The sequence below is a fragment of the Scyliorhinus canicula genome, chromosome 28 (genome assembly GCF_902713615.1).
Source record: "Scyliorhinus canicula chromosome 28, sScyCan1.1, whole genome shotgun sequence".
Classification (NCBI taxonomy): Eukaryota; Metazoa; Chordata; class Chondrichthyes; order Carcharhiniformes; family Scyliorhinidae; genus Scyliorhinus; species Scyliorhinus canicula.
The window spans coordinates 19,308,544-19,325,240 of record NC_052173.1 but is presented as its reverse complement, the minus strand read 5'-3'; the positions used below and the strand labels follow the sequence as shown (position 1 = coordinate 19,325,240).

Here is a 16,697-nt window from a genome sequence, read left to right as displayed (position 1 = left end):
GATTGGCCATGATAAATTGCCCTTAGTGTCCAAAATTCTATGATCTACGATTAACCTAGGACAAAAGTTCGGCACAACATCGTGGGCCGAAGGGCCTGTTCTGTGCTGTATTTCTCTATGATTCTATGAAGACTCGTTGGCCCCGATGAGGGAGGTGATGGGGAAGACATCGGAGGAGACTGCGCGGGAGCATGGCGAGGCGTTGAAGGGGCTGGAGTCTGCGCCATCGAGGTACAGCGATCAGCTCGCTTCTTTGGAAGCCGAGCTGAAGGTGGAGGACAGTAATAAGCGTCTGAGAGCAACGGTCGAGGATCTGGAAAACAGGCCCCGGCGGCTGAACGTGTGGATCGTGGGACTGCCTGAGGATACGGAGGGCTCGAAGCCGACAAAATGCTTTTCGGCAACACTTGTGAAGCTGTAGGGGTAGGAGGAAGAACCCTCCCCCTTAAAACTGGATAGGGCCCATCGGGCTAACGAGCTACCAAGCACCGTTATAGTTTGGTTCCACAGCTACCAGGTGAAGTGCTGCGATGGGCTAAGCAGAACTGTGAGGTGGGAAGGCAGTGGTATTGAGATATACCAGGAGTTGGCGAGAAGGCGAGCAGCCTTCAACAAGATGAAGGCAGCACCGTACAAAAGGTTTGGAGTAGTCTGTCCAGCAAAGTTGAGGGCCATGCACAAAGTTGAGGGATCACTTCTTCAAGACAATGAAGGAGGGGGAGGCGTTCGTAAAAGCAGAGGGCTTTGGACTGAGCTGAGAATAGTGGAAGGGGGACTCTGTTGTGAAAGGGGGGGGGATGAGGAAGGTGTTGTTTGGCTGTGACTTTTGTGGTTTCTGGGTCCTTGTATTTTGGTATTGTTAATTGAAGATTGTTTTGGGAGACCGTTCGATGGATTAGGTTGCTTCTCTCCCTTTTTTCTTTTGTGGCTTTTAGGGGCGGGTATGGAAAGGGGGAGGGGGACAATGGCGTTTGGAAGTATGAAAAGTGCGTGGAGGATCAATTGTTTTATTGTTGATTTTTGGGTGAGGGGACTCTGGTGGGGGTGGGGACTACCCTGCTAGCAAACTGCAGTTACTAGTAAACAGGAGCGGGGGGGGGGGCTGCGGTTTGCTGATCCGGTTTACGCAGGTTTTGGACTGCCTAGGTGGTGTGAATGGTTGGGGGATGGGGGAGATGAGAGTGGTATTGCGAGGAAGTGGTAGTGAGATTTATGGGAAGGTGGGGAAATACTTCGCTGACGTGACTGGGGGTTGTTTTTTTGCGCCATCCGATGGGTGGGGCCTGGTACCATCTTGGGTGGTGACTGCTGGTCCAGGAATGTTGGGGGAAATGGGTGATGGGGAGAAGAGAAAGAGTGTAAGAGATCCCCGATTCAGTTGCTGACGTGGAATATGCGGGGGATGGGGGGCCCGGTATAAGTTAAACCTAGGGAAGAGCTAGTTAAACCTAGGGGAGAGCTAGTCACCGTCAGCTGTTAAGGGGGAGGGGTTGATGCTGCTGTGTTTGATTGTTTTGTTTCTTGCATTTAAATCAAAAATGTTTATGTATTTTTTTAAAAAAGAGAATACAGCGTGACAGGAAGGGACAAATAGTACAAATCGAAGAGTAAACCAGATCAGGCGAGATGCTACAAAAAAAAAGACCAAAACTTAAGGTTCGGTATCTGAATACATGCAGCATTCAAAACAAAACCGATGAATCGATAGTGCAAATAGAAATTAATAATTACAATCTCTCAGAGACATGGCTACAGACTTAAATATTGAAGGGTATGTGACACTGAGGAAGTTAAGAGTAGGTGGAGAGGTGGCTGTTAATTAATGATGGTATAAGCACATAGAGGGATGACTTCAATTCAGGACACGAGGGTGGAGAAGCAGTTTGGGTTGAGATGAGAAATTATAAAAGGCAAAAAGTCACTAGTGTCCCCCGAATGGTAACTGCATGGTAGTACAGAGTATAAATGAAGAGATAATGGGAGCTCGTCAGAAAATACTGCAATAATCATGGGGGTTTTAATCTACGTATAGATTGGAAAAATCAGATAGTGAAAAGTAGCACAGATGAGTTCATAAAATGATTTCAGAATAGTTTCTTAGAATTGCACATTGTAGAGCCAGAGGGCAGGCAATCCTGGACCAGGTATTATGCAAAAGTGAACTGGCAAATATTTTTATGGGATAGATCAACAGATGTTCCAGTGGCAGATATTTAAAGGGATATTTAAGAATACACAGAATAGGCACATTTCAATGTAAAAGAAAACTTTCACGGGGAGGGCCCCTGTCTGTGTTAAAGACATAATTTTTTGAACAAAAAGCATGTATTTGGGCAGCACGGTGGTGCAGTGGTTAGCATTGCTGCCTCACGGCGCCAAGGTCCCAGGTTCGATCCCGGCTCTGGGTCACTGTCCGTGTGGAGTTTGCACATTCTCCCTGTGTCTGTGGGTTTCGTCCCCACAACCCAATAGATGTACAGGGTAGGTGGATTGGCCACACTAAATTGCCCCTTAATTGGAAAAAATGAATTGGGCACACTAAATTTATTTTTTAAAAACATGTATTTTTGCAAAGGTGGGTGGCAGATCAGAAGATTGGAAAGAATGTAAAGAATATCAAAGAATGACAAAATGATGGATAAGGAAGGAAAACTAGAGTATGGGATAAAGCTAGATAGTAATGTATGGCCCAAGACCCAAGAGGGGCTGGTTTAGCACACTGGGCTAAATCGCTGGCTTTTAAAGCAGACCAGCAGCACGGTTCAATTCCCGTACCAGCCTCCCTGAACAGGCGCCGGAATGTGGCGACTAGGGGCATTTCACAGTAACTTCATTGAAGCCTACTCGTGACAATAAGCGATTCTCATTTCATTTTCACCAGGATGTCATTGACGATTATTTTGGGCGGCACGGTGAGGCAGTGGTTGGCACTGCTGCATCACGGTGCCGAGGACACGGGTTCGATCCCAGCTCTAGGTCACTGTCCAGGTGGAGTTTGCACATGCTCCCCGTGTCTGTGTGGGTTTCGCCCCCACAACCCAAAGATGTGCAGGTTAGGTGGATTGGCCACGCTAAATTGCCCCTTAATTGGAATTTTAAAAAAAATCTTTAATATAAAGATGGACAGTAAGAGGTAATCAAATAGGTAATCTATAGCTAATCAAATAAGTTAAAGTGAATGTTAGCCATATAGACAGCGCGTCTGGGGAGTTAGTAATGGAAAGCAGGGCAATGGCAGGTGAATTTAACAGGAATTTTGCATCTGTCCACTATAGACGACCCAAGTAATATTCCAGAAATAGCTGTAAATCAGAACTCGGGAAACGTACAATCATCAGGGAAATGACATTGAGCAAATAGTTCAGTCTTTGGGCTGACAAATCCTCTGGTAAGGATGGACTTCACCCTAAGTTCTTGAAAGAAGTGGCCAATGAGATAGTTGCGGCATTGGTTTTAATTTTCCAAAACTTGCTAAATTTGGGAAAGGTTCCATTAGAATGGAAAATAGCGCATGTAACTCCTCCATTCAAAATGGGAGAAAGGCAGAAAGCAGGAAACTACCCAGGCCAGTTAGCCTAACATCCGTCATAGGGAAAATGTTAGAAGCCATTATTAAAGACCTTCTTTAATTATTAAAGAGTTCTTTGAAGGAGTCACATGTGCTGTGGATAAAGGGGAACCAGTGGATGCACTGAAGTTAGATTTCCAGAAGGCGTTTGATAAGGTGTGACATCAAAGGTTGTGTAAAATAAAAGCTCATGGTGTAGGGGGGTAACATTGGCATGGATTGAAGATTGGCTAGATAATAGGAAAGAGAGTTGGCATATATGGGTCTTTTTCTTGTTGTCAGCTATGACGAGTAGTGTGCCACAGTGATGAGCACTGGGGCCTCAACTTTGTACAATTTATATAAATGACTTGGATGAAGGGATTGAAGGTACGGCTGCTAATTAGTTGATGATACAAAGGTAGGTGGGCAAGTAAATTGGGAAGAGGACGTAAGGAAGCTACAAAAGGATATAGATAGGCCAAATGAATGAGCAAAAATCTGGCAAATGGAGAATAATGTGGACACGTGTGAAATTGCCCATTTTGGCAGGAAGAAGAAAAAAGCTTATTATCTCAATGGTGAGAGATCGCAGAGCTTCGGTGGTGCAGAGGGATCTGTATCCAAGTGCATGTATCACAAAAGGCTGGTGTACAAGAGGTAGCAAATTTAAAACGGAGTTGAGGAGAAATTTCTCCCAAAGGGTTGTGAATCTGTGGAATTCGTTACCCCAAAATGAGGTGGATGCTGGGACAGTGAGTAAATTTAAGGAGTTAGACAGATTTCTAACTGGTAATGGGTTGAAGGGTTATGGAGAACGGGCAGGACGATGGGGTTAAGGCCAGGATGAGATCAGTCATGATAGAATGGCAGAGCAGCCTCGATCATCATATGTACAGCGCATTGGTGAGACCACATCCGAAGTATTTTGTACAGTATTTGTCTTTTTATTTAAGGAAAGATGCAAGTGCACCCGAAGCAGTTCAGAGGTTTACCAGACTAATTCCAGGAATTTGTCTTTTGAGCAAAGATTGGAGAGGTTAGGGTTGCATCCACACGAGTTTAGAAGAGTTAGAGGCGACCTTTAAGATCCTGAGGGGTAGTGACAGGGTGGATATGGAGAGGATGTTTCTTCTTGTGGGAGAATCTAGAAATAGGGGGTCACTGTTTAAAAATAAGAAGTCACTCATTTAAGACAGAGATGAGGAGAAATGTTTCTTCTTGGAGGGAAGGGAGTCTCTGAAACTCTCTTCCTCAGAAGGCGGTGGAAGCAGAATCTTTAATATTATTAAAGCCAGAGCTGGATAGATTAACAAGGAGGTGAAAGGTTAGCATGGGGTAGACAGAAATGTGGAGTTGAGGTGGCAATCAAATCAGCCATGAACCAATAGCATGGCACAGCAGGCTCTTCCTGCTTCTAATTCGTATACTGGTATGCTTCCAATGGTCTACTGCGAATAAAACAGTCAACCATAATCAAGCATGATTATTCCAACTTGAAATACCTTGGTTGGCAAGCATATGTAATCACAAGCTTAATTTAATACTACAGATTCTAACCTGTCTCTGCTTCTCTAGCTCTGTCTGACTGAGATTTCCAGCTTGTGCTCCCCTGTTAAATGGAAGCTCGTGCAAGTCTCTGCTGGGAGATGCTGGAGGATGCACCGGTGTGGAACTCTCGCTGCTTCTCTCTGATGGGGATGAATCACTCACTGAGCGGCTGCTAGTAGAAGTTTGGTATGAGCAATCTTGCTGCAAAGGTAGTGCATCCTGCTTGATCAAAGGTGGCCGTAAAGGCATGTTGGTGAAAGTGTCATCTCTTGCTGTATCTGGAGGTCCTGACTGATTATTGGCATTGAGTTGAGAGCAATGAGCATCACTTGTATTGAGTTGGCTTCCCATCAGGTGACTTTGCGGAAAATTATTTGCTCGCGGCATCTGGGATACGGACTGCTGAGAATGAGTTTCTTTAACCATATCGCCTGGTGATGAAGTGAATGGAAATGGACTTTGTGGCTGACCACTGGCAAATGTCTTAGCGCATGGGTCAAAAGAGTGAGGCCTTGGAGATTGAGGCTGCATTACATAAGCTGTTTTTGAATGTGGGTCACTGTGCTGAGAAAACATTGCCGAATGCTGAATGGTACCAGTTGGTTGCCCATGAGATACTGGTGAGGATTTGAAACTGCCGTCAACCATTTGGGGTCTCTGTGGTTTGTGAAGCTGAGCGTAAGGATCTCTTGAAGGTGGTCGAGAATAAGGGTCTGGTGACTGGAATCTAGAAGCAATGGGAGACTGCGGAAATGTCTCATTGGAATGTGGCCTGGGTGTCAATGGTGAACTGCACTGAGACTGTGGACTCATGGGTACCCTGGAGAGGGAATCAGAAGGGAGGGATTTAGGAGGTAGCGGAGAGCAGCTTTCACTAGAAGATGGTCGTGGTGTCAAGGGAGGTTGATGATATGGATCAGAAAATTGCGATGGAGATTGCCGGTACAAATCAGTCTGGGTTTGTGGTGAGACACCCTGAGATTGAGGATGTAGTTCCTGAGAACGTTGAGCAGGTACTATAGCTGTTTGGTCCCCATACGATGATCTGGGATTTAAAGGTGCTTTGAAGATATCTCTGTCCCTCCCATCAGGGAGTGACCGTACATTCATACTTGGATCCAACATTGCAGCTCTGTAAAGAGAGGCCAAGGAATTTGCACTCAAATCTTGCCTCATAACTCCTGCATACTGTTCATTTCTGGGGTGCTGCGCTCCAACCTCTGGATCAGAGAGTCGCCTTAACTGTTCTCCAGTTGATGATGGCAATGTTAACTGTTCAGGTGGTTTTGCGTAACAGTCTGTCGACTGTGATGATCGAAACCCTGGACTTCCTAAAGGCTGATCAACTGTGTGGCTATCATGTGACTCACTAAGCACTCTAGATCGTAGGAAAGAGTCTGGAGCTAGAGGATGCTGATGGTGGGACATCCCTGGTGTCACAGAATGCAGTTCTGAAGAGCTAAGGAGTTGTGGTCGACCTGGAACAACAGGACGAGGTACACCTGACTGGTGGTGAGAGCTGTTCCATGCTGGTGCTTGACTCGGATTACTGGAAGACTGAATGCTGGGTTCCTGAGGGTATGGTGTAAGTGGATGCCCAAAAGGATCCTGGGCTACAATTCCAGTTGGAGACTGCATGTGCAGTTTTGGGAACAAGTCACTGCTGGAGTCTGTAGATGTTGGGCTTGCTGACTGCAGTTTGACAAATTCATTAGTCGAGGTAGTAAATGATTTGTTGCCGTGTAATGAAGCATTCTGGCCTAAACCTTCAATCCTCAGTTCTGCTGGGGAACCCGAATTTCCCCCAACTAATGTTGCTGGAGTGAGACTGGTCACTGGAATATTCTGAGTCAGGGCTTGATGATGACGGGGTGGTTTACGATCCGGTTTTGCATCTTGTCTCTCAATTTTGGGCTGTCTGTTACCTTGCATATCAACTTGCTGTGAAAACAAAAGAAAAAAAAAAACAGAATGCCTTGTATTTTATTAATATTTTCTTGGGAAGGGAGATATCAGACAGCATTCATCAGTAAAAGTCAACTTTGTTCTTGAATGCAAACAAGGATACTTCAGTGGGTACGGAGAGAGATTTAAACACAACCTCAAAGGGGCAGCATGGCGGCGCAGTGGTTAGCACTGCTGCACCACGGCCTTGAGGACCCGGGTTTGATCCCGGCCCCGGGTTACTGTCCATGTGGAATTTGCACATTCTCCCAGTGTCTGCGTGGGTCTCACCCCCACAACCCAAAGATATGCAGGGTAGGTGGATTGGCCATATCTTTTTATTAAAACATATTAAATTGCCCCTTAGTCGGAAAAAAAAGAATTGGGTACTCTAAATTTATTTTAAAAAACACAACGTCAAGATATATAATCAATTCATGGTTGGGAAAATCTAGCAGCGAAGCACAGCTCCATGTCATTGTCAGTAGGTCCAAGAATTGACGCATCATTCCCCTCAAATGGCAAAACCAGAAACGTAAATAGCAGAGTCTTTTAAACCCCTGGTGAATGTTTGGATCTGTAAAACATGGGACAGATTCACTTTCCAACAAAGGTCACCTCTTGAGTACAAAGGGCTGTTGAGACACTTCAAAGTAATTCAGTATATGACGTGCTTCCAATCGGTTTCAACATACATATATTAATGAGGGACAACCTGAAGTTGCAAGTAAAAAGTCGCCTAAAATAACACTCGCAAATTACAAGATGCTTCACTTAACTTCAGCTTCCCTCCAATTATAATCAGTCAATTAATTTAAGCATGTTCAGGTAAAGGCTCATGTTAGATTTCCAATGTCAGGTCAAGCTAATTTACCTTCTGTGCCTTGTTGATGCGCTGAGCTGCCCTGTTGTCTTTGGCCTTTTGCTGAAAAGAGAGAAAGGTTTTGAATTAGATGCAAAATAACATGTTGAAGATTAAAACAATATTTTTCATCTAAAGAGGTCTGTGTGGAACAGATGATCTGCAGTTGATTTCAGCCATGGAATCCTCTTACCTGATCTGTGAAGTGAACAGGTCAATGTCTATTAATCTCAAAGACTAAACAGATCTCAAACTCAACTTCAAAGCCCACCAAGGTCAAAGACTGCATGCACCATTTCTAGCCCATCTGAGATCTCCTCTGTTGTGCCCTTTTTAACGTAGATCTCCTGCAAGGGACCTGAATTTTGTAGAACATAAATTTTTAACTTGCTTTAATAGAGCGGTTTGTGTGTCTGTGCAGTGCCTTCTGGGCAAAAGCACATCAATGCACTGGTAAGAATGGCATCTGCTTTAGGATGAAAAGAGCTACTCTTTCTGCAGTTACCAGCACACTTTCCGCAGTAGCTAAATGGAGCTCTCCAAGCCCTCTGCTGAATTTTGTCATTGGGACAATCTTCAATCATTGGGTGCACTACAGTCTGGGTTCCATGCAAAGCCCCCACTTGTGCAGATGTGCTGCATAAAGGTCTTGGCCAGTGTGGAAATGCTAGAGTAATGCCAATTTTGGCGTGGCAGGTTGAAGCCAGGTGGGCAGGCTTTGGAATCTGTGTTGAGGAAGTGGTTATTAATGGTGTTGTGTTGGTCTATTCCTGCTGTCGTGTTGGTTCTATTCCTGCAGCCATAGGGCTTCTGCTGTTATTCCTTGGCACGGCGGTCTTAGCCATACAGGCTGGCATGATGGGAGGTGAGCAGCATGTGCATTAGTAAGGTCCTTGTGTAGTGGCAGGCTTGGGTTGATGTAAACCTTCTCCAGAAGCTTTCCTGTTGCACTCTAGGTGGATCCCTGGGATGACAGGACTGTCATATGTGGAGAGATTAAGTTGGTTAGGATTATATTCATTGGAGTCTAGAAGAGTGAGAGGGGATCTAATAGGAACTTATAAAATTCTAACAGGGTAGATTCAGAAAGTATGTTTCCGATAGTGGGGGAGTTCAGAACTAGAGACATAGTTTGGGGGGGGGGGGGGGGAAAGAGAGGAGAGGCGGAATCGGAGTTTTGAATTTCATGATCAGAATGATAATAATGAATGGTGCAGCAGACTCGAAGAGTCAAATGGCCTACTCCTGCTTCTATTTTCTATGTATGTTTCTATGCAATCGCCCTCCTTATATAAGGGAGTGGGATGCTCCTCAGGACTGGGAGATCTGGTGAGATCGCAAGACAATGTGCCAAAGGGAAAGAAGCACTTACCAGAAATGGTGCTTTATCAGTTGCTGGGACTTTCCTCCAAATCTTCGTGATCTGTTTACAACGACTTGCCCAGTCTAGGGGAAAATATTTTTAAAATCAAGGAAATATCTACACAGCCATTCAAGATTGTCAGCAATTAAAATTACAATTAGCAACTACAACTAAAAACTTTCCATAATTTGTAAGATGCTTAAAGCCATAGCACATTGAGTCCATGCTTCTCATTCATGGACTCATCCTGGACTCTGGAACTTATTCCAGATATCATACCTGGGTAATCATGTTTCAGGTTCGGGAAGTTGATATTTGCGTAGAGAACAGGTGATATGGTTGATAATTCCCCCAAAGCCTCATCTTTTTCCCATCTCAGTATGCTCCGCTGGTTGTAGGAGAGTCCATCTCCTTCTCCCTCTGTAGGTGTGGTGGGGGTAGTTGGAGTGGTAGGGGTAGCTGGGGTGGCTGGAGTTGTCCATGGGCTCTGCTGCTCTCCACTGTCTGGGCTGAAAGGTATACTCCTGTCCCTGTAAACCAAACAAAAAACCTTTTGTATCTAACATAATTTCAGTGCTTGATACTTGACAAGCTGTCCTAGATATGCCTGTACCACGCCAAAAGTTGTATAACTTTGAAGTTGGAATGACAGCTACAGGAAGGCTGGATTAGGAGCACACTTCTCATATCCAGGATTCAGTACTTATCAATGATTTGTAAACAGTCACTGTTATAGCTCCGCATTGCCAGTTGGTGGAATGAATGTTAGACGGGATTATGGTACATGTTCAGCTGTAGTCAAGAATACTACAGCAGTGTGTTTCTCATCATGCCATTTATGAGGAGCTCCTGGTACTGTGATGCACCCAGCAAAGGCTAAACATCTACAATACACTGACTGATTAATCACTATCCACCTGGAGGATAGCGAACAGTCTGCGTGGGGAAATGTGGTCCAAGATAACACACCAGCCTCATGCTTAGTAACAGATTACAATGCAGGACAGTCTCGCTGACTAACTGGGCAACCGCTCTCATTTTTAGAACATGGAGGGGTAGACCAATTATTTGGATTTTTCCCCATTCAGCTCAAAGCAACCTTTAAAGCCAGTGCTACAGAAGGTAACGTGCCATTATGGAAACAAACAGCACAAATGATCAGTATGCTGGGCTAGCAGGTTATCTTTTAGTTGGTGCATTTCCAACAGTACTTCTGCACACACTTTGTGGTGGTGATGCCACAGCTCTTGCAAATGTGTACTAAGTTCTTCAAACTTGTATGCAAGTGGGGTCCTTGTTAATGGCATGCTAACCATATTGTTAAGATACACCGGTGAAGGACATTGTAATAGTACTTAATTAAACAATCCCAGACCAGACCCCAACAGGATACTAGACCAAAATTCTCATATTTTAGTTGATTTGTAAGACAGCGCGAAAAGAATAATTCGCCCCAGGAGTGATTGCATGAAGAAATAGGGCTTGGTTATTTTTAAAACAAAACTTTATTATGGATACAATATGAAACTTTTAAACTTCACACCCAAAAAGAACAGCTTACAATTGCCCTTTAAACAATACTCCTCAATTTCCCATTAAACAACAAGAAAAGAATCATACAGCTCTCAATCTATTTTACTGTGGGAGAATTGTGGACTCAGCGTCAGGCAGATCAGACAACTCCCCCCTCCAAAGTTTCTCCACAAAATACTGCCTCGCTATAGTTTTTCAAAATGTCTCCCTGTCATTCCTTAGCTCCACCCAGCAATGACCTCATCTCCACAAGCTGTAAAACAAATAATCTCTGCAGGCTGCAAAGCACATCAACCCCCCAGGAACTGTCCCAGTCAAACCACAGTCCATTAGCCCAGACTGAAAAACACATTCCATGTCAATTTCACCTTCTGGCTGCCAAAAGCATCCAGGCTCTGCAAAACATTTCTTAAAAAACATGACTATTGCAGTCAAACGTTCTAATCGCCAGGCTTTTAACCCTTAATTTGTCCAAGACTTAGAATCCAACATTCTTAAAGTCTTCCAGTTGTCACAGTACCTACAGCACTTTATCATAAGTGTCCATTTAAGAGGCTATCACTTTAATGTAACTTAATTTGATTAATTAGTCCATTTTACTTTGCTGGTTACTCAATGAGACACTGCTGAGACACAGGTAGTAGGTAGGAAGCAGGCATATGCAATACTGCATTCTGTAAATAAAGCGATCAAACTAGCTTGGGATCGATTTAGGAGGTCTGGTTCTCAGGGGAGGGAGCATCTACTCTGAACTGGGCAAACAAACTCAACCTGTGTGATTTCGCAATAGCCTGGTTTAAGAGATTCAAAAATAGCAATACATTTTTACATTTATATGACATACCCAGCAGGCTGAAAAAACATTCCAGTAACAACATCAAGATGGCTTTGTAAATCAGATTACAAGTTTATTGTTTCCATTAATTCAACAAGAGTTTTCAAGAGGCCTTTCTGCCAGCACATATTGGGACTAAGATGGTGGTTGCGGGGGGAGGGGGGGGGGGGGGGGGGGGGGGGGGGGGGAGAGAGAGAGATAAATGGAACTGACAAATCGGACCAATTAACACCTTTAAATCTTTCAACTACAGCCAATGCACTTGCATTTGAATCCAAAAAATATTACAAAGTTTACCTGCTTTCCAGAAATGGTGACTGACAAACATTGGGAAATGACTCGCCTGCTGCACCAGACGTCTGTGCCAGAGGACCACTAATAGCAACTGCCATCGTCCCTCCTACAGAACCGAAGGAAAGGAGAAAAAAAACACTTCAGTATTAAGGTGCACAAGAATAAAGGGATTAAGGGTTATGGTGTTGGGGCCGGAAAGTGGAGCTGAGTCCACAAAAGATCAGCCATGATCTCATTGAATGGCGGAGCAGGCTCGAGGGGCCAGATGGCCTACTCCTGCTCCTAGTTCTTATGTTCTTATAAGTGTGCCAAATGTCTATTAAAATGCAGATTGGATGACCCACTGTTCACATTTATTCATGAACTAACCTATCATAAACAAACACTGAAGCAGCAGCTACAACCAGCTATGATTATTTCCCTTCAGTTCGCATTCCACATTCTCATATCCTTTGTGTGAAGCAGATTCACTTTTAACCAGTTTTGTTTGAATTCAATTATCAACTTGTTCCAGAATTCTAGCACCAACAGGAAGAATTGTTTCCGTTATTTACAGTCAATTTGCCATTATTTTTAACACCTCAATCAGGTATTCCCTTAAACTCTGCATCTCCAAATCATTTAACCCACGTTTCCCCGGTCCCATTATTACTCAGTCCCTTTACCCTAGCTAATATCCGGGTGAATTACCACTTTTCCAAAGCTAGCGCATCCATCCATTGTATGTTCTATGTATGTATCTATGCAAATACAGATATTATTCTGAGTAGGTCTAATTAGAGCTCTATGTAACTGCACCAATACTTCCTTGCTTATATATTCTCAACTCTCATGAGAATATATAAGCAAGAGAATATATAAGCTACTTTGTGTGTACCATAATCGCCAAAAAACAACGTATGCTCATTTACTTCTCTTCCCCATTTAGATCTTATTCCCATGCACCATTCGGGTATCACGACCATACCACCTGACACTTTATAAAATTGCATCTGCCAGTGTTCTGCGCATAGGCTTCATCTACATAATTTTGTAACGTTTTATTTGTTCCTTCACGGGTTACTGGTGACAATACCACCTAACTTAATGTCATAGGGTTCTGCAAGCCTCACGGTTATGCAACAGGAAGGACAGTAGTGCAGGAATAAAGAGGTTGAAGTCGCTGTGCCTTGGAATAGTTGGGAAAGGGAAGGGAAGGAACCTGGAGACAACTGCTCGTTCTGCGCATCAGGGAGGGGGTTAGGTGGCCCCAATCATGGCAACATCATAGCCCAACTCCAGGATCATAGCCCAAGAGGTAGCATTGTACGTGTAAGGAAAGCAACAGCGGCCAAAAGACATTGCAGAGGAGGCAGGATTACCCAATGGCGCTGCTTCTCACTTGCTGCAGAAAACATTTTCAATGGGGGACCGACGAATGCACCAGATAAGAGCAAGCACCAGTACGGTGTTGCCAACACATTTCTCAGAAGGGTGAGAGGAGGAGGAAACTATTTTTGTTTTATATTTCAAATTTCCAGTTTGCTTGTCCACCCTTGACAATAACCAAAACCTACTAAATTCTGAACTTCATACTTGTGGGAATCAGCCCAAAAGAGAGAGTACCATACTAGCTGAAGTGACTGGCACTGAAGCCCCAAACAATCCTTTTTTCCCTAATACTTCACTTCTGTGAAGTTCTTTCCTCTAACTTCAGGTTTTCCTTCTCTCATTCCAACAGTTCTCCACTCTCCTCTTCCACATCCTGGCAGATAAGAAAGCTTTCACGTAGACCAAACAGGAGGCACTGGCGGTCGGTCCAACAACAACTTATATTTAAAGAGCACATTTAACATAATAAGACGCTCCAAGGCACTTCGTAGGAGTATCATAAAACAAAATTTGATGCCAAGCCACATTGGAGATATTAGATCAGATGGCCAAAGGTTTGGTCACAGAGGTAGGTTTCCGGGAGTGTCTCAAGGAGGAGGTGTAGAGAGGGAATTCCAGAGCTTTGGGCCTAGGCAACTGAAATCACAGCCACCAATGGTAGAGCGATTAAAATCAGGGATGTTCAAAAGGCCAGATTAGATGAGCGCAGATATCTGAAAGTTGTGGACTAGAGGAGAGAGATGTGGAGGAGCGAGGCCCGCAGAGGTATAATTCCAAGGATAAAATTCTAAAATCAAGGCGTTGCTCAGCCAAGATCCAATGCAAGTCAGCAAGCACAGGGGTGATAGGGGAACAAGACTCAATCCAAGTTTTGGATTAAAGAAGAACTATCAAGGCAGGCAAAGAACCATACAGTAGAACTCTGCGACATGACTCAGCCTGCCCAAATGCCATTTGGCACACCCATAGGCATCCAACCGCACCAAACCCACATCACCCCAACCCAAGTCCTTCCCATATCTGCACTATTCTACTCGGTTCATACTGTGTTTGGTGCTCTTTCACTGCAGCTGCCAACTTTAATTGTGAATACAATTTAAGGAGAGGTGGATCGCAAGCACTCTGGGCAGGAAACGGCAGGGTCAGACTAAGGTTCGCAGAACATCCCAAGGGAATGGGTGGGGGCTTGCCACAATTAACATGAATGGCAAATAGCTAGAAGAAGTCAAGCCCTATAATAGGACAACAAAAAGGGCAACGCTAATAATTCAAGCTGCAGTCACATACTTTTTGAATGGCCTGATGCAACCTGTTAAGACACAAGATTGTTAATTACAAAAAAATATAAAAAGTATGTATTCACTTACCAGGAAGGAGAGATCGCTGGCATATTGAAGGTCTGATAAGTTCTCCCAACCCATGGGAAGTGAGAAGGTGGCTTTCTGAGGCAGTTCTCATACCACCCAATGTTGGTTCTGAAAGCGGAGGATTTCCCTGTGATCCCAGAACATCAGTGAAGAGTTGTTGCACGTCTTTACTCTCCATTTGTGCTAGTTCTGAATGAAGAAAACATTACTCATCAATTAAATAAAATCTTAACTGTCAACCCACAAGTGTCAACCCATTCAATGAGACCATGGCTGATTGGAGAACTAACTCCATAAACCCACCTTGCTTCATGTCCCTTAATACCATTAGATGATAAATATGTTTAACACTCAATGTGAAAGTTTACAATTGACCAGCATCGTGTCCTTTGCTTGAGTTGCAAAGCTTCCTAATTTCACTCATGAAAGGTTGGTTTAGCTCTACATATTAGACTATGCCTCCTAGTCCTAGACTCCTCACCATGAGAAATAGTTTCCCCTTAATATTTTGAAAACTGGATCAAATCACCCGATAACCTTCCTAATTCCAGGGAATACAACCACGGCTCGTGCACTATCTCCTCGTAATTTAACCTTTGGAGCCCAGGTACCATTCTGGTAAATCTATACTACATGCCACCCAAGGTCAGCATATCATTCCTGAGGTGTGTTAATACTAATGGTGTTTAATTGTACACAGTTAGTGGGCATTAACTAGATATATAAAATGGATGCAGATTAAATCTACGCTTGTTGAGTAAGGAGCTATATGCTTGCAATGTGTAACTCTATAATTCAGTACAGTAGTATGCAAAGATTGGTTCTGGTTCTGTTCTTCACCAATTGACTTTCTGGAATAGAACAAGCGATGGTGGCCAGAACTGCTCACAGTACTCCAGGCACGGTCTAACCAGGATTTCTATAGCTATTGCAACTTCTACCCACTTGTATTCTAGCCCTCTAGATAAAGGAAACACTCAATTAGCCTTTTTGATTATTTTCTGTATCTCACAGTGGCATTTTAATGATTTACATCCTTAGACCAAGTTTCTTTGGACACCCACTGTTTCTAGCATTTCACAATTTGGAAAGCATTTTGTCTATCCTCAAGTAAAAAAACAGACAATTTTCTTAAATGATCTAAATGAATGCATTCTTTCAGCCATCAACTCTGCATAGATTCCAATACTACCTGACTGTTCAAGAAAGTATGACATGGGCATTCACAACCTGCATTTAGTTGGTGAGCAAAGAAAACCAACATTGCAATACCCTCTCAAATGGTGGAAAATTCCACTTTTGAATACTGCAGCAAGTCAGCAGCTTGGAGGGAGATGAGGAGACAGCTGGCCAAAATAAATCCTTAAAAATTACAATGCAAGTTTAATGACAATAGAAAAACACCCAAGGCACTTCACAGAGCTGTCATCAGACAAACATGGACACCACGTCAAGGAGGAAATATCAAATCAAAGAGGTGGTTTCAAGCAAGGCCTTAAAAAGGGAGGTGGGAAGTCAGATGTGTTTATAGAGGGAATTGTAGAGCACGAGGTGGCTGAAGGTACAGCCAGGGAGCATGGGCCGTATGGTTGAACAAAGTTACAGATGGTCATGAAAAGATTTAAACAAAAGGATGAGAGAATAGAGGCATTGACAGACCAGGAACCACCACAGGCCAGCAAGGAACGGCGTGATGGGCGAGTGTCAGTACTTGATAAGGGTACGATTTGGGAAGAGGTTTGCATGAGCTAAAGGAGGGAAAATGCAGGTCAACATTGGAATATTTGAATCTAGAACTCTCAAAGATACAGATGAGGGATTCAGCAGCAGGTGCACTGACAGATGTAATGCAGATGGAAGTAGGTAGTCTTTTTGTGATGGAGAGAATGGGGTTCGTAGGTTACCTTGGGTTGAATCTAAAACAGAGGCTACAAATGCAGTCTGGTTAAGGAAAAGACAGTGGCTGAGGAGGGGGATGGAATCGGTAACAAGAGTATGAAGCTTATGGTGGGTCGGTTGAATCGGCAAAG

General features: G+C 43.8%; 1 protein-coding gene across 1 annotated transcript in view; it reads right to left on the bottom strand.

Moving 5' to 3' along the window:
- The window catches only part of LOC119958251 (histone-lysine N-methyltransferase 2D-like), a 224,347-nt gene that overhangs the window by 102,998 nt on the left and 104,652 nt on the right, over positions 1-16,697 (bottom strand). Inside the window, 6 exon segments of the mRNA XM_038786664.1 lie at positions 5,108-7,039; positions 7,917-7,967; positions 9,277-9,350; positions 9,547-9,797; positions 11,933-12,035; positions 14,668-14,856. Coding sequence (XP_038642592.1) covers positions 5,108-7,039; positions 7,917-7,967; positions 9,277-9,350; positions 9,547-9,797; positions 11,933-12,035; positions 14,668-14,856 — 2,600 coding nt within the window.